Source organism: Pangasianodon hypophthalmus, chromosome 13, assembly GCF_027358585.1.
Source record: "Pangasianodon hypophthalmus isolate fPanHyp1 chromosome 13, fPanHyp1.pri, whole genome shotgun sequence".
Classification (NCBI taxonomy): domain Eukaryota; kingdom Metazoa; phylum Chordata; class Actinopteri; order Siluriformes; family Pangasiidae; genus Pangasianodon; species Pangasianodon hypophthalmus.
This window is the reverse complement of record NC_069722.1, coordinates 8,819,564-8,843,575: the sequence shown is the minus strand read 5'-3', so window position 1 is coordinate 8,843,575 and position 24,012 is coordinate 8,819,564. Positions and strand designations below refer to the sequence as shown.

At 40.8% G+C, this 24,012-nt stretch overlaps 1 protein-coding gene across 2 annotated transcripts; it reads left to right on the top strand.

Annotated features, from left to right (window-relative positions):
• The first annotated feature begins 500 nt into the window (after positions 1 to 500).
• Positions 501 to 23,373, top strand: taok2a (TAO kinase 2a). 2 transcript variants are annotated; one of them, XM_026916560.3, is made up of 20 exons: positions 501 to 1,231; positions 10,954 to 11,094; positions 11,256 to 11,327; positions 11,728 to 11,829; positions 11,927 to 11,972; positions 13,157 to 13,253; positions 13,386 to 13,499; positions 14,198 to 14,289; positions 14,613 to 14,706; positions 15,246 to 15,327; positions 15,660 to 15,827; positions 16,017 to 16,223; positions 16,382 to 16,525; positions 16,858 to 17,094; positions 17,216 to 17,344; positions 17,968 to 18,171; positions 18,335 to 18,574; positions 18,794 to 19,015; positions 19,353 to 19,535; positions 19,657 to 23,373. In XM_026916560.3, the coding sequence occupies exons 2-20, from the start codon at positions 10,963 to 10,965 to the stop codon at positions 20,590 to 20,592; spliced, it is 3,501 nt and encodes a 1,166-aa protein (XP_026772361.3). In that variant the 5' UTR covers positions 501 to 1,231; positions 10,954 to 10,962; the 3' UTR covers positions 20,593 to 23,373. The 2 variants fall into 2 exon arrangements, with proteins under 2 accessions (XP_026772361.3, XP_026772362.3); XM_026916561.3 differs by having other exon boundaries at positions 503 to 1,231; positions 18,794 to 19,006.
• The last annotated feature ends 639 nt before the right edge of the window (positions 23,374 to 24,012 follow it).

Below are 24,012 nucleotides of genomic sequence, written 5' to 3'. Positions count from 1 at the left end.
TTTGTCCCGTTTAGTGTGGCAGTACAGCCATGTGACTTTTTATTTGTGTTGAATGAGAGAAAAAGTAAGTGTAAATCTTCCAGTGTAAAGCTACTGGGGTTCATGATGTTTACTATTTAAAGCTACTTAACTAATCTCAACTCGCCTTGCTTCCGGACCTGTTGTCCTTATTAATTATTCAAAAAAATAAAAAATAAATTAAAAAAAACAGAGAATACAGTATAAATAAGAGTAATGTGCAGCTCGTTTTTTTACATTTTGAAAAATAGTCTGTAGATATCTCTTTACATCCATTTAACAATTATTATTATTATTATTTATATAACGCATTCTAATTCCTAGACCATTTCTTTTTATGTATGTAATAACAAGCGAATATAATAAATAAGTTAATTACAAATGATATGAAATGATTTGTGTGCCAACGGGGCTGAACTGTGACATCAAGACATTTCTTGAAGCAGGTCGGTCTCTTTCTGCCCTTCTCAAAATGGCAAGTTTTATGACTGACGTCGAGTCCCAAATGACGCTTTTCCCTTATATAAAGACACCATGTACACTGTGAAATGGTGTCGTCTCCCGCGCCCTATCTAGTGCACTATCTGTGCGTTTGGGATTCAGCCCCACGGAGTCGGGCGCGCGCGCGCACACCACAGGAAGCAAATGTTTGAGAGCGTGACCTCGCGCCCTTCTTCCGGTTGCCTCCCGCCCCACGTAGCCATCTTCGTTTCCTGAACAAAAAGGGGCGAGATTGGACAGACAATCAGCTAGAGAGTCACTCCGTCTAACATGCTACAAAGCACTCGCGAACACGGATGTGACTGTACAATATGATAGGAGCCGGAGTGGGCGAAGAGGAATACCAGCCGCGCGCCGTGTTGAGACTGGAAACCGTTAGCTAGCTAAGCAAAGCTGCTAGCTAGCTAGCTAACGGACAGTTAGTAACGTCACGGCGGGATAAAGATTAGCTTAGCTAGCTGGCTAACTTAGCCTTAGCCAGCTTGTTTAGACCACCAAAGCAAGACACAAGGCGTTAGCTAGCCAGCTGGCTAAGTCTTTAGCTAACGCGAAGGGGTGAATAGTTGGAAAAAGGAACTAGACATTAGCTAGTTAGAGGTTATGGGTCATATTTTCATCTGAATCATTCCAGGCAGCTCGGAAACACTGCTGCTGTTTTGAAGAGAGACGAATAAGGATTTATTTTGCACGACGGGATCATCTGCAAGCCGTGGTAAGCCACTTTCTGTTTTTTTTTTTTTTTTTTTTTTCCTGTGCTTTCATAATGCAGCTTTCCAGCTGACAGTGCATTCAGTAAGCTAAATTTACAGGACACGAGCTCGGGAAAGTTACCCATCATTTGTTATCAAACTTTACCAGCAAGGCTGACATTAGTTTGCTAAATAGGGTGTGTAGGAAGTGTGTCGGTTCGGATTCAATGCGACCTATTAACAATCTTCTGCCAAGTCCAGACAGCTGTGTCTCTCCAGCCTGTAGTGCTTCATCCTGATGCCAATCAGTCTGTTGTTTTCCTCGATTTGTTTTAATCACATATGTGTTTGGAAGAGACCTGACTAATCAGATTTACTCCATAAACAAACTGTTAAAAAAAAAGAAAAGAAAAGGGCACATTAGTTAAATGTGTTCACTAATATTGTGCCTGTTTAATGGAGCCAGTGAGTGTTTTTATTATTATTATTATTATTATTATTTCTGATGTTTCCACCCAAAACACATTTTTATTCAACTTTTTATTTCATTTGATTCCAGTTGACTTTATTTATAGGCAAATTAGAGGCCTGGGTCTCAATAAGAGTACACTATCCGAGAAAAAAGGGTACTAAAGTGTACCTTTGCATATCACTGGGTTGGTACTCTCAAGGGTACTCCATTAGTACCTTTAGAAAGTATCTTTTACCTAGAAAGGAGCATAAAGCTTTACTTTAAATACTAGTTGTGGTCCATTTATGTACTTTAAATCATTTTTATGCCACACTGTGAAAGATACATTTTAAAAGTACAAAAGGTGTACAAGGAAAGCTAGTGTCTCATATTATTTTTTCACCAAAAGTGTATAAGCCTCTTTATTTGAATTCAACATTTTCACCTAAAGCTGTTCAATTTTTATGAGCCGGAAACAGTTTGCGAAAACCCGGCTAGCATTTAATGTTGCGGAGTTGGTGGTCCTCGCCCAAATCTTGCTTCTGCTACAGTACCAGATGTGCTTTTTTTTTTTTTTTTTTTTTTTTTTTTTTTTTCCTTTTCTTTTCTTTTCTTCTCCCCCCCCCCCATCAGCTTCACTACAAACATCATTACCAGGAGCATTTGAAGTTTAAATTGGCAGAGCAGGAATGAACGGGCCATCGACTGGTGCCAGCCTTCCATTTTTAAGGGAGGAAGAGGTTATTTTAAAAGTGTACTTCCTCCCAATAACCCTAGCAAGAGAGATGAACACATGTCGGTTTGTCTGGGACCAATCAGCATCCGCTGGCCTCAAACCCACAGAAAAAAAAAAACTGTGGTGGATTCAGACGTCAGTGGAAAACACGGAGAAGCTGGAATTATGCCTCCTAATTGCACATGTGCAGAAAGTAGGGTATGAATTCTGACTTCAATACCATATAGTATGCTTCGGGACTAAGCTGGTAGTGTTAATATGGAGTACTGACCCTCTACATAATCGTCACATGGCATTAAGTACATAATAGTAAGAGGTTGGAAACAGGCGAGCAGTGTCTATTGTGTAGGCCCCTGACACGGTTTCCCTCTCATGTCATGAAGCACAGTACAGGAAATAACGTGGCTCCTTTTACATTTAACATGTTTGACTGCGTCTTGTATTTTATTACAGAGCTCTTAATAAGTTTTGTGCTCTCATAGACGGGGCACGTTGTTGAAATTCTGTTAAGTTGGCTTCCTGGATATGTGTATTGGCTGTGGCTTTAGGAGGCAAAATTTGCATGTGAACTGCCTTTAGATCCTGTGAATAGATGTGAATAGAGGACTATATCACAGTGGCCCATCCCCATGCTATTGACTGCACTTTTAGCTGCTTTTCACAATCCTGACTATTCACACTTGACCCACTTATACTCACATGAAACATGGCAAAAAAAAAAAAAAAGCCAAAACAAGAACTTACATTAAAGTCTTCTATTTATTTCAGGGATTATTAGTGGATAATTGGGATATAACACATTAATCATGTGTAATAAGAAACACTACCAACTGATTTATTTTTTTTATTTTTTTAAACACCTCCATATATTTCATAATCTTTTATGTGCCTGAAGTATGAAGTACACAGTAAGACTTGGCAATATAATACATTAATAATAAGTTGTGTTGCGGTACATATGTTGCAGCCATTTTGCTGGCAGATTTTTGGCAAGCCTGTATATTATGGTACATAACACACATTGCAGAAATGTGATTATGCTATTTCTGTCATATTGCCCACTCTTGGTACACAACAAATTGACAGGAAAAATTCAACATTCTTGCATAAAGACATTTTAAAAATCAAGTGGAAAATTGATGTTTTAGAGGTTTGCTGACTTGAAAATTCCAGTCTAAGATACCATAAATGATCCATAAAGAAACTTTGAACAGGCCACAGCAGATTGCTTAATGTGCTTCTAAATAATCTGATATTAATAATATACGATTAAAAAAAAAATTAAGTTCATTAAGTTGTTCTGAAATTGACCCGTGTTCCCATATCAGGAGACAAATTACACGAAATCAGAAAGCTCTGGGGATTGTATTTTTGGCACGGCCTTTTTTCCTCTGCTGTCTGCTTCTGTGTTTCTTTTATGACGGAAACATGTCCCACTCATGATTACCATTAAAGCACTTAAGGTCTTCACAAAAATCCTGTTTAACACGGCCTCTCATGGGAAAGCAGTGTGGAATTGCCTTCGCCAGAGCACTTCTGCTGTTGTATCTCTGAAACCTCGACTAAAAGTCCTCTCCCTATGGACTCTCCTGGAACTGGCTCATTTAGCCTCTTCCTGTTTCATGCACTGTTGTGGAGATTGTGCTATTTTTATGTTTTCTTTGTGGTTCAGTGTCTTTTCTTTTGTCATGTGCTGCTCTTATGTCCTGTACCAAAATGAAACATTTGTTAAATAAGTATACTCGCCACAGCAACTTCGGTTAGACAATTTCATAAAAAAATGCGAGATGGACTTGACTTAAGATTAGTCATTTTTTCCCCCCAAGATTAGGTCTCTAATGGTTAAGTAGGTGGGTTCGAGATTTGAATGATTTTTTTTTCTCTCGCTCTCTCTTTACTTCTTGAGCCCACCCCCATTCCCACACACCTTCACAAATCTCCACTCCCAGGATCTCCCTCTATCATAAAGTGGCTATAACATGACTGACAGGAGCCTTATCCAAGCACAAACAAGCATTGCAGACCGGAAGTCAGTTTTCCAACCTGGTTTTCTCAGCCACTTAATACACTTCTGCTAAGGTCATGGCCTAAATCATTATGTTTAAGGTTGTTCTACATATCTTTCAGGTTATTTATATAAGTAAGGGAAAAAAACGGACTTGCACCTTTAAGGTCTACATTCAAACATTTTTAATCATTCATCTGCTCATAAAAATAATTAGTGCTTAATTTTAATTATTTTTTGCAAAATAACAGGCTAATCCATGTCCAGTGGTAGTCTGTATTTGCCAAAACAAAGTATGATTTTTTTTTTTTTTTTTTTTTTTTAAAAAAAGGTTGGTCTTGAACTTGGTCATATAATTCATTTGTTAGCACACCACAGTCACCTTGGAGTTAAATATAGAGAAAATAAAGGAGCTAGCTAGACTTGGTTGTCATTCCTGCTCTGCCAATTTTACATTACAAAAAAACTGCTGAGTCAGTGAAGTGTGTTTCATAAGAGAGGTGATGAGTCTGACGCATTTACCATTGCTAGCGACAAGGTTGCTACAGAGCTCGCAGAATCTGTCCCTTTGGCGCCGGCATATTTGTGAATGATTGTATCGTGTAAGTATGTGTTGTACTTTACCCAGAGGCCAGATACCGTAAAAGACATTAGTCTTTCCAGAGCAGTCATTCAGTGACACCTACGTATATTCTATCAGTTAAAACGCAAAATAAATGACCTCATGTATTTTCCTGACACTTTGGATGATGGTCAACACAATACCGATACAGCACAGCTCTCAGTGTGTATCCACTGATACATAAGAAAGTGCCCTTTCAAAGTAGAACATCTGGGTCTTTTAATATTATCAGTGTCAGTCAATAACAAAGAGGCCCTTCAAAACACTTATGCAAATTATTCCATATGTCAGTTGACTCGTCTCTTGTTGTTGGGGAGAAAAGGCTGCTCTTTAGGCATGTTTTTATGTCATGACTCGTATTAGCATACGCCGAGGTTAAATGGTGGAGATCCTACACAAGGCTGGCAGGTCTGGTAATATAATATAATGTAATAGAGTATAATGGTGTAAAGATCATTAGACGTCGTAGCATTGTAAACCTGTGTATGGATGATGGTGTAAGTAACAGAAGACTTCAGTCTTTTTTTGGAGGACAGCGCACTTTATAGAGATGTTATCTATCACACGGAATTGCAGTGGCTGAGTCGTGGCAATGCTTTGCTCTGCATAATGAAATTAAGATGTTTTTACAGCAGACGGGAAATTGAAGAAAGAACATCATAGAAAACAGTGACTGGATTGCAAATCTGGCCCTTGCGACCTCAGTCTGAATTTTCAGTGAAAGATGGACCGTTTTGTTTGACTGTTCTGTCTGTGCGTTTGAAATCAACCCGAATCTTTTTGAAACCTAGTTAAAGTATCTGACACATTTTCCAACATGCCAAGAGGTTGTCTCTCATGAGGATTACAACCGGAGCCGACACAGCTGTTTGCTTGAAGGCATGACGCAGACATGCATCATGAGATTCTTGGGAAGTTCAGGAATGAACAAACTGCAGTCTAGACTAGTTACAGATGCACTCGCTGTGAACACTGAAACTGTACCTGGTGAATTATAGCTTGAACTAATGGAACTCCAGTGCTATGCAGTAGGCTTGAGACGTTTAACAATAGTATGTACTATCGCAATAGCTATCAAGTCAGGTGATTTAAGCCTGTCAGGAAATGTGGCGTCCGCAGCTTTGTTTGACAAAAATAAAGTGTGTTGCGTCTCATAATATGTTTCCTTTTCACCTATTTTTCATCCTACGGTATATGAACTTTAATAACCTGCTGTCTGACTTCAGAGCAGGGCAACAAAACATCTTACACTGCAGTTGAACGCAAAGTATGCGTGTGTGTAATTTTATTTAAATTCTATGATGAGCCTAGTCACAGCTAATAACACATTACGTTAATTTACATTTCCTGACTTTGGTTTTGTAAGCATTCCTGTCCTTACAGTTAACTAAGCAAAAAAAAAAAAAAAATACAGGGGACACGATAGGAAGATGGCATTTTACACACAACTTCACCAGCTTACTATGCTGAGATGAGGAGTAAACACAGGGAGATGACTTTTCTAGAGTTTTATCAGGACTGTGACCAACAGCAGTTTCCCAAACTCTGAGCAAACACACAGAAGTGGATCTCCATGTTACACATGTGAACAACTGTTTTCTTTAATGAAGCTGAATCAGGTTGACCGTAATATCTCTCATTGGTCAGGACCTTTCATGTAAGAGCCTATTATTGCTCTAAGTTTATGAAAGTGCAATTTAAAAATGGGCTACGTGCGCACATACATCCGCATTATAACCAAAACAGCACTTCTGCTTCCGGTTCGTCCACCATAATGGCAGTGGTGCTATTTTACACCTGGTGTCTTGTAGGAGCTCCTGAAAATAAACATCAGCATTCATGTATATGTAACACTTGCAGAGCTCCTTTTAATAAGCTGGAGAAAGGTGTCAGACTGTATGCTTCGTCATACATACACAGTTATGAAGGCAAGAAATGACCCATTACTAAGAAGAAACACCCAACTAACATTAGCCCAACGCTATGACTTTGTACGAGTGAAAAAAACCTAACGTTGCTGTGCTACCAGAGACGTGAGACTGTGCTACCAGAGCCGTGAGATTTGCGCTGCTTCAAAATGGAAATATGTCATAGCCCTGACTATAAGTAGCTCATTAGTATTTGTAGCCTGTTAATGTACTGTGTGAAATTAGATCATGTTAAGAAGTTGTTGTGCACCCCTCATTTATACCTGATGCTGCTAGCTAGCAAATGAATAACAAAAGGTCTTGGTTATGCTTGCTTTTAGGTATGCAAGATAGCTGCTACGCCTTTCCTACTTTCATTTGGTGTGCTGATTGTGCACATAAAAATTATTTAATTTGTAGTGTGGCAGGCAGGTGCTTCTCATCATTTTCTGGTTGTTTTTTATGATGTGATGTGGTTTAATGGCCTGATATACCACCTACTGAAATAATTACATTGCCCTAGCTCCTCGTGAAAATAATCAAGTTTGAATGCAGCTTTAAAGGTTTATAATCTGATTGTTTTATCAAAAAGCACTTACTGTGACAGGGAAAACCCTGCTCGTATTTAACGATTAACAAGGTTACGTTTATTTATTTGGAAGACACTTTTAGTCAAAGTAACTTGAAGACAAATATAATCTAAGCATACAGCCATTAGAAGAAGCAACTTTGATGCAGGCTTGACTTGACTATAGTCCTGTAGGCATTAGTTTTACTTTAGGCAGTGGGATAATCTTATTATTGCAGAGGCTCCGCCCCTGGCTTTTCTGGCCATGACCTTCAGAATGTTAAAGGTTGAAATCTCTCAGCACTTCTGTATAGGAGATTCCAGCTGGAAAACACACTTTTGAACAGCCTTACACGGTGAGCATTTTCAGTGTAAGACACAGTGACTGGATTGGAAAAAAAGGTTCACAGAATCCCATTTTTGTTAGAGGGTTGTGTGAGAAAGTTAGTGCTGATAAAACGAGATAATCTTGTATGGTTGCTGACAGAACATGGGAAAAAGTCTGTGGCTGGTCCTCTGGCATGTCACTCAAATGACTTCTTTCTTGGGCTCATTTAGTGATGAGATAGACCAGACTCTAGCGAGGCTATTCCTGGAGTCTGTTTAATTTCAGTCACGTCTGAATCATTAAGGGTTTTCACTTTTTTTTTTTTTTTTTAAAACTATGGAGGCAGAATTGACTCTCGCTCAAGCCAAACTGAAACCAAGTGCTTTAAAACACCAAACAATAAAATACAGACCTTCAAAAGGGCTTTTGTCTGATGAGCGAAACTTCTAGTGGCTTTAGGTTATCTATTGTGTTCTTAGCACAAATATTTCTTATCCTGTTCAAATGGGTTTTATTGATTACAGGAGGTGTCATCCGCTGTAATTGCTTAAGAGTATGGAAGAAAACAAAAGGATAGAAACTAATTATGATGCATTTCCAAGTAACAGTCATGCAGTACATACAGTATATGATAATTTGCAAGGTGGATTTGGAAATGTGTCTATATTATGCAGAGTTTTGATCTTGTTACTGTCTATTAGTTACAGTTGCTCCTGTACATCAGTAGGGCTCTTCAGTATAACATCTATTTACAGTTGTGGCCAAAAGTTTTGAGAATGACACGCATTAATTTTCACAAAGTCTGCTGCCTCAGTTTTTATGATGACAATTTGCATATACTCCAGAATGTTATGAAGAGTGATCAGATGAATTGCAATTAATTGCAAAGTCCCTCTTTGTCATGAAAATGAACTTAATCCCAAAAAAAACCATTTCCACTGCCACAAAAGAACCAGCTGACATCATGTCAGTGATTCTCTTGTTAACACAGGTGAGAGTGTTGACGAGGACAAGGCAGGAGATCACTCCGTCATGCTGATTGAGTTAGAATAACAGACTGGAATCTTTAAAAGGAGGGTGGTGCTTGAAATCATTGTTCTTCCTTGGTTAACCAAGGTTACCTGCAAGGAAACACGTGCAGTCATCATTACGTTGCACAAAAAGGGATTCACAGGCAAGGATATTGCTGCCAGTAAGATTGCACCTAAATCAACCATTTATCAGATCATCAAGAACTTCAAGGAGAGAGGATCAATTGTTGTGAAGAAGGCTTCAGGGCTCCCAAGAAAGTCCAGCAAGCGCCAGGACCATCTCCTAAAGTTGATTCAGCTGCGGGATCGGGGCACCACCAGTGCAGAGCTTGCTCAGGAATGGCAGCAAGCAGGTGTGAGTGCATCTGCACGGACAGTGAGGCGAAGACTTTTGGAGGATGGCCTGGTGTCAGAAGGGCAGCAAAGAAGCCACTTCTTTCCAGGAAGTTCTTTATCAGGGACAGACTGATATTCTGCAAATGGTACAGGGATTGGACTGCTGAGGACTGGGGTAAAGTCATTTTATCTGTTGAATCCTCTTTCCGATTGTTTGGGGCATCCGGAAGAAAGCTTGTCCGGAGAGGAAAAGGTGAGCACTACCATCAGTCCTGTGTCATGCCAACAGTAAAGCATCCTCAGACCACTCATGTGTGGGGTTGCTTCTCAGCCATGGAGTGGGCTCACTCACATTTTTGCCTAAGAACACAGCCATGAATAAAGAATCGTACAAAAACATCCTCCGAGAGCAACTTCTCCCAACCATCCAAGAACAGTTTGGTGACGAAAAATGCCTTTTCCAGCATGATGGAGCGCCTTGCCATAAGGCAAAAGTGATAACTAAGTGGCTCAGAGAACAAAACATTGAAATTTTGAGCCCATGGCCAGGAAACTCCTCAGACCTTAATCCCATTGAGAACTTGTGGTCAATCCTCAAGAGGCAGGTGGACAAACAAAAACCCACAAATTCTGACAAACTCCAAGCATTGATTATGCAAGAATGGGCTGCCATCAGTCAGGATGTGGCCCAGAAGTTGATTGACAGCATGCCATGGCGAATTGCAGAGGTCTTGAAAAACACTGCAAATATTGAGTCTTTGCATAAACCTAATGTAATTGTCAATAAAAACCTTTGACACTTATGAAATGCTTGTAATTATACTTCAGTATACCATAGTAACATCTGACAAAAAGATCTAAAAACACTGAAGCAGCAGACTTTGTGAAAATTAATATTTGTGTCATTCTCAAAACTTTTGGCCATGACTGTAGACTTATTATTATAATATTAACACTGATATCTCTCATAAAAATCAGCCCTCTGACCATCTGTTCAATCTTTTATTGTGTCCTGAAAACGTCCTTTTTTAACCTCAGTTGTTCCAGTTCAGTAGATAAAATCGCAACTGCCACATGATCTAAAGAATGCACATGATTTTTCTAGAAGTGATGCAAGCTTGTCAGAGCAAAAGTGCAGCAAGTTCCTTTTCAAATTAAAGGCATTTCATAATGTTATTTAGTCCATGTCATGCAGGCATGATTATCACCTCAAGTATGCATTAGTTCAGTGTAAGTCTGTGGAGAGGGTTGAGCCTGCGGATGGCATTTAAAAAATGAGATTTAAAGAGGGCATGGCTTCAGCAGCTTATAAAAACATGGGCAAATATGGGAGCAGCTTCACCAAAATAGAACATCATAACACTTTGTTTGAATAAGGCATTTGTTCTTGTCCAGGCCATGCGACTTGACTTGGGCAGTAATGCACCATCCTCAACACTGCAGACTGAAGATCTGACCGATATACTCAGCCCATGGCCAGTTGAATTCTGTGAAATGTTTATTTAACAGATTTTACTCTTGCACAGAGGGGGAAAAATATCTCAGCTGATAATTACCTAAGAGTTCCCTTTTTATTCTCCATGTGGCAGATATTTATATAATGGTGCTAAGAAGTGTTTTGAAATGTCATATTAGACAGTCAAAAGATTTTTTTTTTTATCCCATTAGAATGTAACGATTAATATGTGCAGAATTAAACGATTCATGAAGTTTACACAGATGATTGTAACAATGCTTTCTCTCTTTTTATGTTTTTTTCAGGAGCTGGCCATGCCTGCAAGTGTCCGTGCCGGGAGTCTGAAGGACCCTGAGGTAGCAGATCTCTTCTACAAAGATGACCCTGAGAAACTCTTCACTGACCTTCGTGAGATTGGCCATGGAAGCTTCGGAGCTGTGTACTTTGTAAGAGTCAGAAATGTAGTGAAATGTATTTGTACATTCAAGAATTGTCTTTTATGTCTAAACGAAAAGAGTACAGAGTGTTAACAAAAGGTTGGGAAATTACATCAGTGTGGGTGTGAGTGCTGGTTATGTAGCATTCAATTAACTTTGACCTCTCCTAGGCACGAGATGTTCGCTCCAATGAGGTGGTTGCAATCAAAAAAATGTCTTATAGCGGCAAACAGTCCAACGAGGTGAGTGACTAATTCTAAACTTTTGTAGTCACCAGAGTGCACTTCATTTAAAAACGATCTTCTTTCTGTAAACCTGTGTGAAGCAGAATCAAATCATCATTTTATCAAATCCTGACAGTCCAATAACTGAACAGGCATAAGGCAGACTGTACAGTTCTATGAATAAATTCTTGATCCAATAATGTAATCATCTGATGCAAACATTCCGATTCAAAGGAAAAGAAACCTGCAGGTACTTCATAGCTTATTTAGATGCAAAAGTTTTATCATAAAAGAGATGCGCAAATATTTTATCACAGACATCACTCTGAGAAAACAACTTCTTTTGAATAACATTTTTGTTCGACATTCTCCCCTATGCAGTTGTTCTTACTTTTCATCTGACTGTATTTGTGTGTAGAAATGGCAGGATATCATTAAAGAGGTGAAGTTCCTTCAGAAGCTTCGGCACCCCAACACTATTGAGTACAAAGGCTGCTACCTGAGGGAGCACACAGCATGGGTAAGTGGACATGTGCATGTTTTTCCGATGTGTGTGATTCAGTGTAGAGAATTACTTTTTGATCTGCTTTCTCTTTCTTTGTCTTTCTCCCTCATAGCTGGTGATGGAGTATTGCTTGGGTTCTGCCTCTGATCTTTTAGAGGGTGAGTAGAGATTTCTGTTTCCTCATCTTAATCCTTTCTTCCACATTTTCTCATGCATCTAATGCTTTGCCTCACTGTCCCATTTCCTCTCTTGGCCCTCCATCTTGATACACTTGGTACTCTGAGTGACTGGCACTGTTTCCTGTTTCTTTCCCCAATGCTGGCTCAACAGCAGTTCTTAAAGCACTGTATAAATACAATGTATTTACTAATTGGTTTTTCATAGCTTTTTGTCCCTGGCGTTTAGTGTTATGAACACCAGTAGGATGGTATATCTATGAAAAAAAATACAAAAAATTAGTTTTGGAGCGATTCTTGTTTTGAATTTGATGATGTGTCTTGTACTATCTTGTGTTCAATCCACATAATGCACTGTAGAACATGTATGTCTTGCCCCGGGGTATTGCTCTACAAGTAGCCTATTAGCAGCAAATATGGTTTGTTGGTGCTTTTTTTTTTTTTTTGGATTTGTTTTGTTTTTAATTTATATATTTTTTTGGTGCTGTGTGTCTTCCCGCACACTATTCCTTTTTCCAACTGTGCCTTGGTTGATAATAAATTGGTTGGAGTTTATTCATTTTGAAGAGGATGGAGTTTTGCTAATTCCCAGGTAATGTGACAGGCGCTTGGGGGGCAGTTCAGTGCTATCTCAGACTGATCGAGAATGTGAGTCCGTCTTTATATTCTGCCTGGGCTTCTCCATCATTTTATCAAGTAGCATAACATTTTAAATTAGTTATAAGCTTACCATTCAGATGCGTCAGATCCCTCCTGGTGATGGCCCTGCTGCTCTCCATCACCATCGTTGGTCAACCTTAGCTTAAACATGTCCAAAAACTCCAAAAACATAAATCTTATTATCTAGGATACCGTCCTTGTTAAAGTCAAAACTTGTTTGTGACAATGGCAATGAGAAATCCTCCACAGTTGAAAAAAGGCTCTCACTTTTTCAACATTATCCATATTTAGCTTGTTTGCTAAGCTCCTAACAAGTTTGTTTAGATTTGGCAGGGGTGTTAGCTATTGTGCAACTCTGACTCCGTGCTTCCAAAGGAAATATGTCAACATACAGAAATAGATCAGGGCTCTCAATTCATTTCGTGGGTACTTATGTATAGAGATTTAGATAGTTATATATTCTCTAGATAATAATGTCAGTTCTTTTTATTTGTTTATATCTGCAGTCCATAAGAAGCCCCTACAGGAAGTGGAAATCGCTGCTATTACCCATGGTGCACTGCAGGGTCTGGCCTACCTTCACTCCCATAATATGATCCACAGGTGCGTTCACTGCTTAATCAAGATGCAGACCTATCTGACTGAACTACCTGCTTTCCTGGTTGTTTGATTATTTTTAGTTGATGATATTGTAAAAGCATCAGTTTATAAAGACTAACTGTCTCTCTCACACAGGGATGTGAAAGCAGGTAATATTTTGCTTACTGAGCCTGGTCAGGTGAAGCTTGGAGATTTTGGCTCTGCCTCCATTGTGGCTCCAGCCAACTCTTTTGTGGGAACGCCCTACTGGTGAGACACATTTCTGTAAATTCTCTTAAACCTTACACAATATTTTTTCCAGAAATGGGGGGATGTTAGGGGTTAGATTTCCAAACCATCACCTGTTAGATCAAAATCCTACGTACTAAAAAACGAAACTAAGTGTGTAGTGTGGTCTGTGTTTCTGGGTGTGTCTGTGCAGCCAGGAAGTTTTTAATCCCTGTTAAGGGAGGGATTCAGTGAAGGGTAAATTGAGAGCAGAACTCTGCCAACAAGGATAAAATCATTCTGAATGCTTACAAATTTCTATATGAAACAGAAAGGCTTTGTAGAGAGGTTTATTTGAAGGTGTGCCCAAGAGGTGCTTTAGGCTCTATAAATAAGCTTAAAGTGGGATGTCCACACCCTGTCCCAGGCTGCAACACCCACAAATAATTGCTGCTTTCTCTCCCACAGCAGGCTTGTGTGCCATCTGTAACAGAATTCTATAGGCTAAACGTTACATCTCCTCATGCTGCCTTGCATTGTGTCCTTTCTCAGGAATGCACATGCAGATATTTTGCGCCTTTGCTTGTTGAAATATGTTTGTGTTATAGCTTCTTTAGTGGGAACTGTAGTTCTAATCACATAATCCACATACATTCATCACTTGATTGCAACATGATCTCGCACTGTGACATTGCAGTGTCTTTGACATCTGTGTGACGGTTTTGAACTGTAATGTACAGGATGGCCCCAGAAGTGATTCTAGCGATGGATGAGGGTCAATATGATGGCAAGGTCGATGTCTGGTCTCTGGGAATCACCTGTATAGAGCTGGGTGAGTGCAGCCATTGTAACATACAGTTGCCTTTTGACATTTAACTTTCACACATGCTGTGGGTGTGGGTCATTGTAGACATTTAAAGCAATGGGGTGGTGTGCAAGACATTGTTGTGTCTGAGAGGCCTCTTACATGAAAAGGATTTGGGGTTTAGTTTTTAAGCCGCTTTGGTGGCAAGCTCACGCCTCTCCCTCCCTTTCTGTATGTCTCTCCTTGTCCCCTTCTCTCATTCTATTTGCTCATTTTTCTTGTTGTGTTCTGTTACTCATTGTTTTTTTGATCATTTTATTAATTCTGTCACTCTGGTTCTATCACTGTAGCGGAGCGGAAGCCTCCCCTGTTTAATATGAATGCTATGAGTGCCTTATATCACATTGCTCAGAACGAGAGCCCCGTCCTGGCGTCAAATCACTGGTGAGCACCCCCTTCATATCTCTCCTGTTGTTTGTTTATTCCTGGTGCTGCTTTCTCAGCTCTGCCTTAATTTGCATAATTTACTATTTTAATTTTTTTACATACTGGTGAAAGACTAGTACAGTATTTAATGACTGATCATTTTGATCTTCTGGCATTGCAAGTCAGCGTGTATGTTAACTGTTTAGTGAAAGAAGACCCAGTTTAGTCATATCTTTGTCAAACGTTCTAAAATATTTTTACCTTGACCTCAATTTGACATTTTTGACACTAGTCACATAGAGGGGAAAAAACTGAGATTATTTTAAGAATAGGCTTTGCTATGTAAGTTTGTTAAGATTTTAGAACGATTTTTAAAAATATGTCTCCTACAAGTCATAAGAACTTTGTAATGATAGCATGGCTTCAGTTGTCCATGCCTGTTGGTAGTGTTGATCCATTTTAAACACTAACACTGTTCCACAAAAATAACACTCATAGGCCTCAAAATTACAGCTCCTGTTCCTAGCTAATTCTCATTGTGCATTATTACTTTTCAGGTCAGATTATTTCCGTAACTTTGTAGACTCTTGTCTACAGAAGATTCCTCAGGACAGGCCTACCTCTGATGTGCTGCTCAATGTAAGATACATGCCTCAAAACACATTACATTTTCATGCATATTGCACATGCATATTGCGTGCACACTTTGTAGTTTCTGTTCCACACACAAGCTTAAAAATATGCTGTTACACACATACACACCCTAGTTTGTTTTTTAAACAACTTGTCACATGGATGTCATGTGTAATGATCTGATGTAAAATGTTGTTAGGTTTGCCAGATTAGAAAGATGTCTTATGACAAGTGCAATCATGCTGAACAATAGTTTAGCTAAATAGTTTATGCTAGTAGAATGTCAGTTATTTGGTTGACAAACTGGTTTGATGTTCCATCTTGCTCTGTGCCTGTAGCATCGGTTCCTGTGCAGAGAACGCCCCCTGTCTGTGGTGATGGACCTGATAGCGCGGACAAAAGATGCTGTAAGGGAACTGGACAACCTGCAGTACAGAAAGATGAAGAAGATCCTCTTCCAAGAGACGCACAATGGCCCTGCACAGGATGGAGGAGAAGAGGAGGAGGCATGTCTTTCATGCATAAATATTTTCAACTTTCTTTTGCTTTCTGCTCATCTTTATTTCAGTAATTTTCTGTGTCTTTGAATTGGTTTCTTCGCTTTCACTTTACTCTCTTCTTTTCCGTCAGCTCACTACATTTTTTTTTTTTGTGAGAGCTTGGTTTGGTTACTTTTCTGCTGTGTGTGTGTTTAGGACATGGATCAGTACTTGTTGAGGATGGGCACAGTCAACAGCATGGAGAGCTCTCACTCTGTGCCCTCCATGTCCATCAGCGCCAGCTCCCAGAGCTCATCAGTTAACAGCCTTGCTGATGGCTCGGATGACAGCGCTGAAATGGCCATGATGGGGGAAGGAGAACACACAGTCACTTCTAACAGCTCTATCATACACCGGCCCTCTGTGAGTACACCTCTGTGTGTGGGTGTGTGGGTGGGTGTGTGGGTGAGGGGTGTTTATACATGTAGGCATGTAGTGTGTGTATGCCTGTTTTTGAATATCCAAGCACAAAGGTAATTTCTTAAAGTGTACATTTTTTCCTGGGTGTGTATGAATGGCAGGGTCCTGACAATATCTATGATGACCCATACCAGCCGGAAATTGACTCCCAACAGCAGCAGCAACAGCAGGCGACGTCAGGAGCTCGCAGGAGAGCACACTACCGCAACCGTGACCACTTTGCTACCATTCGCACAGCTTCACTGGTGAGGAACTGCACATACTCTCAGGATTGTTACCTAACTAACGTTAGATGTCGCAGTGGTTGCAGACAACTGACACTTCAATGCTAATGATATACGTTTGCTATAGCTTTGTTAATGCTACTTTTAATATTGCCATTATTTGTTGATAATCTGGTGATACGGTAGTCCCTGGACTGTAAGGTGATGTTTGTGAGTTGTACAATGAAGTGATATGTGTCTGTTTATTTTTCTTGGACATATAAGCCAGCAGAAATCTAGAGGGTGAACAATAAAACAAAATAGATTTCTTGAGTGATTTGGAAATACCCACGTCTCTCTCGTTTCCTGCTTAGGTGACACGGCAGATCCAGGAGCACGAGCAGGGCTCAGCACTGCGCGAGCAGATGACCGGCTATAAGCGCATGAGGCGACAGCACCAGAAGCAGCTGCTGGCATTAGAAAACAAACTCAAGACTGAGATGGATGAGCACCAGTTGAGGCTGGACAAAGAGCTGGAGAGCCAGAGGAACAGTTTCAGCAGTGAGGCTGACAAGCTAGCCAAGAAGCACCAGGCTATCCTGGAGAAAGAGGTGAGAGGTGTTGCAGGATGGAATGGAGGCTTAGAAGAAGAGGTCTTGAGAGAAGTTCTATTTATTTTTGATGAAGACCTGAACTGCTGAAGCAGTTATGTGTGCATTTTCTCACCTTCAGACTAAAGCTGCACAGGCTGAAGAAAAGAAGTTCCAGCAGCACATTTTGGGACAGCAGAAGAAGGAGCTCACCAACCTGCTGGAGTCACAGAAACGCCAGTACAGGCAGCGCAAGGAGCAGCTTAAAGAGGTAGGGTTAACCCTCGGTGCCTTCAGACTGAATTATATTTGTAGCGTTTTAGTATTTGGCTAGTGTGATTGACAAGAAATATGGAGAAATAAGGAGATGAAGTGCTGCAAATCTGATACTGACATGGGGCATATAATCATGCCTGCTTTCTGCAAGTTTATGTGGACAATGCATCAGGGGTACAGTGGCAGCGCACTATAAGACTAACTGTCGTCTCTATTCAGTCAACATTACAAGGGTTGACTGCATAAAATACATCAGTGGTCTGGAACAAAAATATGGCAAATTCCATCCAATATTGATCCAGCATTTCAGGCCAGTATCACATTGATAATGGTATTTAGCATTGGATCAGTACCTCCTTACTGTACAGTGGTTCCTGTATTCAACAGTTAATTGAGTGTTTGATTATTTGTGCACATTCCTAGTAGGCACACATTTTTAGAAACATTATTCCATATTATACAGCAGTTAGTTCTGGTTCACTAATTTGATTGGACAATAGGCGTTCCAAGAGTGCTGATGTTCAGTATAGTGGAACTGGTACAGACCTGGTTTTGCTCATGCGATATTGCTTAAAGTGTGGATTATTCTTTCACATTCGACCTTTCCTGTGTGTGCAGGAGCTGAATGAGAACCAGTCCACCCCTAAGCGGGAGAAGCAAGAATGGCTGGTGAGGCAGAAGGAGTGTCTCCAGCAGTTCCAGGCGGAGGAGGAGGCTGGTTTACTGCGTCGCCAGAGACAGTATTATGAGCTCCAGTGCCGACAGTATAAGAGGAAGATGCTGTTAGCACGACACAACCTGGAGCAGGATCTGCTCAGAGAGGTGAGTCATGGCGTTACACAGCTCAAGGTCACAATGTTGGCCCTGTTTAATTTCATAAGGCGATGTTTTATCTGAAAGAGGGGAAACAGTATGTTCTCTAAGGTACAGCAGGTGGGCCTTGTTCCCTTCCTTTATCCATGTTCCACCTTGTGTCTCCCTGTAGGAGCTGAATAAGCGGCAAACTCAGAAGGATCTGGAGTGTGCCATGTTGCTGCGGCATCATGAGTCCACTCAGGAGCTGGAGTTCCGTCAGCTGGGCCTGGTGCAGCACACACGGGCCGACCTCATCCGCACACAGCACCAGAGTGAGCTGGCCAATCAGATGGACTACAACAAGCGGCGTGAGCAGGAACTCCGGCAGAAACACAGCATGGAGGTCCGTCAGCAGCCTAAGAGCCTAAAGGTAGGAGAGAGACCCCTTCAGAATGCACACACAACCTGTGGTTATGAGAGGTTTCTGTATGGGTATGAGAGGTTTTGTGATTGTTTGAAATTTATATATTTACAGAACCTGTAAATCATGGTGAGGGTAAAAACAGCTTTTTATTTTTGCAAATTTAGGTTCTTTTCCTTGTTCTCCTTTCACTTGCTGTCTCTCATGCTGTTACATTTCCTTTTCCAGACTAAGGAGCTCCAGATCAAGCGGCAGTTTCAGGACACATGTAAAATTCAGACACGGCAGTACAAGGCCTTGCGGAACCACCTGCTGGAGACCACACCCAAGTCAGACCACAAGGCCGTGCTGAAAAGGCTGAAGGAGGAGCAAACGCGAAAGTTAGCCATCCTCGCTGAGCAGTATGACCACTCCATCAATGACATGCTGTCCACACAGGCTGTGAGTAAGGCAAGGAGAGACCACCTTCTAACATATATACTACATAACACATTAGATATCATAGCCACATGATATGTGCCCCAAAAACTGCCCAGTGACTTCCATTATGAGTGAGGATTGGTCTTTTGAGTAGGAGGAGGTGATGTAATTGGTACAGGTGCCAGAGAAAAGCGGTATAAGTTGTTACTGTAATTTGGTTAGTTTGTATCACGATTGCAATTACAGTAGCTATTAACTGGACAACTGGGCCACCACCGATAACTACAATTTCCACACCTTGCAAAAGCCACTTCTAGCTTCAGAATGTGTCTCTACTGACATCCCACTTTTGGGCTCACCCTTGCAGCTGCGGTTGGATGAGACGCAGGAGGCGGAGTGCCAAGTGCTGCGAATGCAGTTGCAGCAGGAGCTGGAACTACTGAATGCGTACCAGAGCAAGATCAAAATGCACACGGACACACAGCACGAGAGGGAAGTCAAAGACCTGGAGCAGAGAGTATCCATTCGCAGAGCACTGCTTGAGCAGAGGGTGAGGAGCACAGATATGCACGCAGTCATGTATTTATTTTGTGTTTCAAAACGTAATTATTAAGGAATAAGTGATATGTGATTTATTGTCATGTCGTGTAACCTTCTCAATCTTTTTCTAGATTGAGGAGGAGATGCTGTCCCTGCAGAACGACCGATCAGAGCGAATCCGAACGCTGCTAGAGCGCCAGGCTCGAGAGATCGAGGCCTTTGACTCGGAGAGTATGCGTCTGGGCTTCAGCAACATGGCACTAACAGGAATCCCAGCTGAGGCCTACAGCCAGGGCTACGCTAACCCACCCTCATCAGGTTCAGGCGGTTGGCCATCACGCCCTGTACCCCGTTCAGGCAGCCACTGGACCCACGGTGTCCAGAACTCTGCAGCACCACCATCCTGGAGGAGCCAGAACAGCACTCCAGCATTCAGCCGAGGGGAGTCTATATCTATCTCGAGCCGCGAGCACGAAAGGGACGGAGATAGGGATTTTGACATTCCGGTATCACGTGGCCTACCCAGTTCTCTGTCATCTGCCTCTTCATCATCATCATCGTCCTCTTCGTCTCATCATCGCCTGCATTACCTGGCACAGCAGTACCACCATCAGAGCACACCGCACCTGTACCGAGAGCGAGAGAGAGAAAGAGAGAGGGAGAGGGAGAGAGAGCGGGAGCGTGAACGAGAGTGGGGGGGCAATGGAGGAGGAAGCCACCGCTCATCCTCTTATGCTCATGGCCACTCGCGCCATCTTTCCAGCCATGCGTCCTCTCAGTCTCTGGCTCTGCTCCCTCCTCCTCCACCACCTCCACCAGTCTCTTTTTCACCCTCGTCCCCACCATCATCATCTTCCTCCTCTTCGTCTCAGGGTGGCTACGGGGGGAGGAGTGAGGGTCTGGTAGTCAGGGGCCCCAGTTTAATGGCCTTGAGGAACAGCCCAGGGCCACTAAGGAGGACGGCATCAGGAGGAGGGCCTGGTGGAGCAGCCGGGGATGGAGGGTTGAGTCGCAGCACCTCCGTCACCTCCCACATCTCCAATGGTTCCCATCTTTCTTACTCTTAAAGCCTGTAGGCATGAATCATTCACATTAATCAACAGGAGACATACCGGAGTTGTATTTTTAGTATTTAGAAGGCTGATTACTCCTTTGGGTAGTGTTTAATGTGGAATGAGTGATCTTTATTCCACTCCTTCAACTGTAATCAGGTGGCAGTAGCTATAGCTGAAGCTGTGACTTTGGCTCTGAGTAGTGTTACATACAGCAAATAGCAGACATCACCTATACGCTTTTGGTAGATTGGTAGATCTCAGGGTTACCAAGGGAGGGGTTGGGGATAGGGAATGACAGGAGAGATAAATGTGGTGAAATATGAGAGGAATGGTAGGTGCTTGACAATTGGAGATAGCAAGTGAGCAGTGCCAATACTTTAGGGCTGGGTAGTCATCCAGTCCATTGGCTCTGCTGGGGAATGTTTGTCGTCCTGGAATCAGAAATTTCAACACACTACCTCCTGCTCTTTTTGCAAAGAGCAGTGCTAGATTTGCTTACTGTGGAGTGCTAGTGCACCCTCATAACTAACACTACACTAGTAACAAACTGTCAAGATCCATAGGATCCATAGAAGGGTAACCGTTACATTCTACAAAACTGACTTTTCTTCAACACTTGAGCAGATGGAGAATTCCTACAAGGCTCCATCAGCAATTAAAGCTCCAATCAGGAATTGCTGCAACACCAGTTTTTGGTACTGCAACTGTAGACACTACACCACCAAACACTACAGAGCCCGTTCTGGTGCTGTGATGGTGCTGTTTCAGCAGTTCCTGCTTGGAGATTTTATGGTCCAGGAATTTATAACAGAACTGTTTAATGTGAGCTTTACTATTAAAGGAGAGGCAGTAGTGTCAGAATCAGCATGGTGTTGGTTTAAAAACGTTAAACTAACCTGAAACTGAGAGGGTGCTTAAAGAATGCCATGTAGTTATGTATATAATAAAACTATACTAAAACTATACTAAAAACATATTGGTCATTAAAATGCAGATTTGTATTAGGGACAAGGAGATTTTACTTTTTGTTTATTTTATTTTATTTTATTTTTTTATATACCATGCTCACTTCGCACACTGCCATCCAGAGGCCTAACCTAAAGCAACTCCGCCCACCGTCCTTATATGGGCATGCTGCCAGTTTCATTAGCTCTGGCTGAGCAATAATTGTCAATGACCATCTTTTGTGGTTGTGTTACATAGTAATACACACCTGAGGTGTTTGAGTATATTGCAAAGAGCAGTATATAACAGTCAATGAATCCCCTTGTCTCTGTTTACAAAGGCAAATGTATATTTGATGTACATGTCCATAAGAGAGCTGATTGCAGTTCAGTGCATCAAACGCTAATGTACAGAGGCCATTTGTATACAAACGTACACACTGCACATTTATATATGAGTGAGTATATATGTGTATTATACCTGTCAAAGGTTTGACAGCAAGGTTTAAGATTGTTCACTGTTAAACACTTTTGACTTATATTGTACTTATATAATGTGTGTGTACATAAAAGCACTAACTAAGAACTCTTGTATAGGATAATCATAGTTTTGCTATGGACACTAGTAATTGGAAAGTAAGAGATGGAAAAATACTGTTATTTCAACTACTGCAGTTGTAATATTTGTTATTCAAAACTAATTCTTTTTTTTTTTTTTTTTTTTTTAAATTGCATTTGGGTTTTTTATTATTATTTTTACATTTTCTTTCTTGCCAATATTGACCACTAGATGGAGGATGCAAGTGATTACTGTGATGGAGAACTTGAGACAAGTCTCATTTTTTTTAGGGAAAGGGCAAAAAAAAAAAAAAAAAAAAGGAAAGACTACCTATCCCAGCATTCCTTGTTGTGTCTCAGGGTAGGAGTCTGTTGAGCAGTGCATTGGAGGGATTGTAGTGTTTTAGAGCCAGTATTAAATGTGTACAGGACATTTTAAGAGAATTTTAGTGTATAGAAAGTTTCTAGATAATTGTATATGTTTACACCACATCCAGCATGTTTTGTTACACCATTTTGCGCTGGGATGTTCTTCCATTTCCTGACAAATTGAGCACATAACAGAAATTTTCACAGTAAACTGAAGCAGGCTCCACACTGCCAGCTCCACACAGGCACCAGCGTTTACTTGAATGTGATTTCTTTATTTCGAGGTGCAATACCACACGTGCACTGCGTGCCTGGCCTTTTTTTTTTTTTTTTTTTTTTTTTTTTACTTTTTACTTTTACATTACTCATTTCTTTTGCTCCTATTCTCTCCTGTATCTCTTTCATGACTTATTAGTTTGTTCAGTGTGTTTTTCTTCACGTTTGTGCTTCATATCTGTTTACTGATCCAAAAAGAGGAGGAGAACACCTCTGAATCTCTGTGTCTAGCTTTGGCCTGCTTCTTTCTATTCTGTGTTACAGCAAAACATGCTGGATTAATAATGGTGTCAAAAGTGAAGATGGTGTTTCCAAGCCTGGGTAGAGCAGAGAGGTGGGACTGGTCAGAAGAATGTGTGCTAAAATTGTCCCAATTTGCTGTTGAAGAGGAAATTGGGACAGCTGATATCCAAGACCAATGTGTGTGCTTGGGTGTGTGTGGATACACACATGATGGAGTATGTCCTCAAGGGACGTTTGTATGTAGAAGCATGTTTAGAGAGGGAGAAGTGTTTCTCACAGAAGTGCTATACATGAAGAGGCCAAACTATGTTCAGGTTTAACAAGAGCAGGAAATCTCAAGAAATGGGTTATAGAACTTGTACAGAATTCATTAACAAGTAATTAAAAAGGTTCAAAATTTAAAGTTTTTGTCTTTTTTGTCATTTGTTACAAATCATGTCATTTGTCTTGTACTGATGGGTTCTGTGTTGTGTGTAACATTGTGTAAATATTGCTAATTCAGTGTCCCGGTAGTTCTTTTTAGCAGGCACAGGACCAAAAGGACCTGTTTAATAATAACAAAACATTCTACACTATAATGCAGTATTAATGTGTTTCACGACCTAGGAAGCTGTTTACGTTGAAGTTTTATGTCTATATTTCAAACCTTTAAATGGATTTGTAACCTTGAAGACATTTGTCCAAATATTGTTGGTGGAAAAAAAAATCAGTTTAGTGACCAACACATCAACTCTTAAATCTGTTATCAGCATTTACCTGAAAGGTACATTCTCAAGGCATAATCATATTAAATATACATTGCATGCTAAACACATGAACAATGACAGCAGTTCATTATCCCCCCCCCCCCCCCCAAAAAAAAACAAAACAAAAAAAAAAAACACCTAGGATTATATATTACAAATCTACACATCATAATCGATAATATTGAAATGTATGTTGGAGGGGGGAGGGTGCGTAAATATGAAAGCCTTTATTGTCATTGTACATCTCTGTATACAACGAAATTAGGAGAATTAGTTCTTTTTTTTTTTATTTTTTA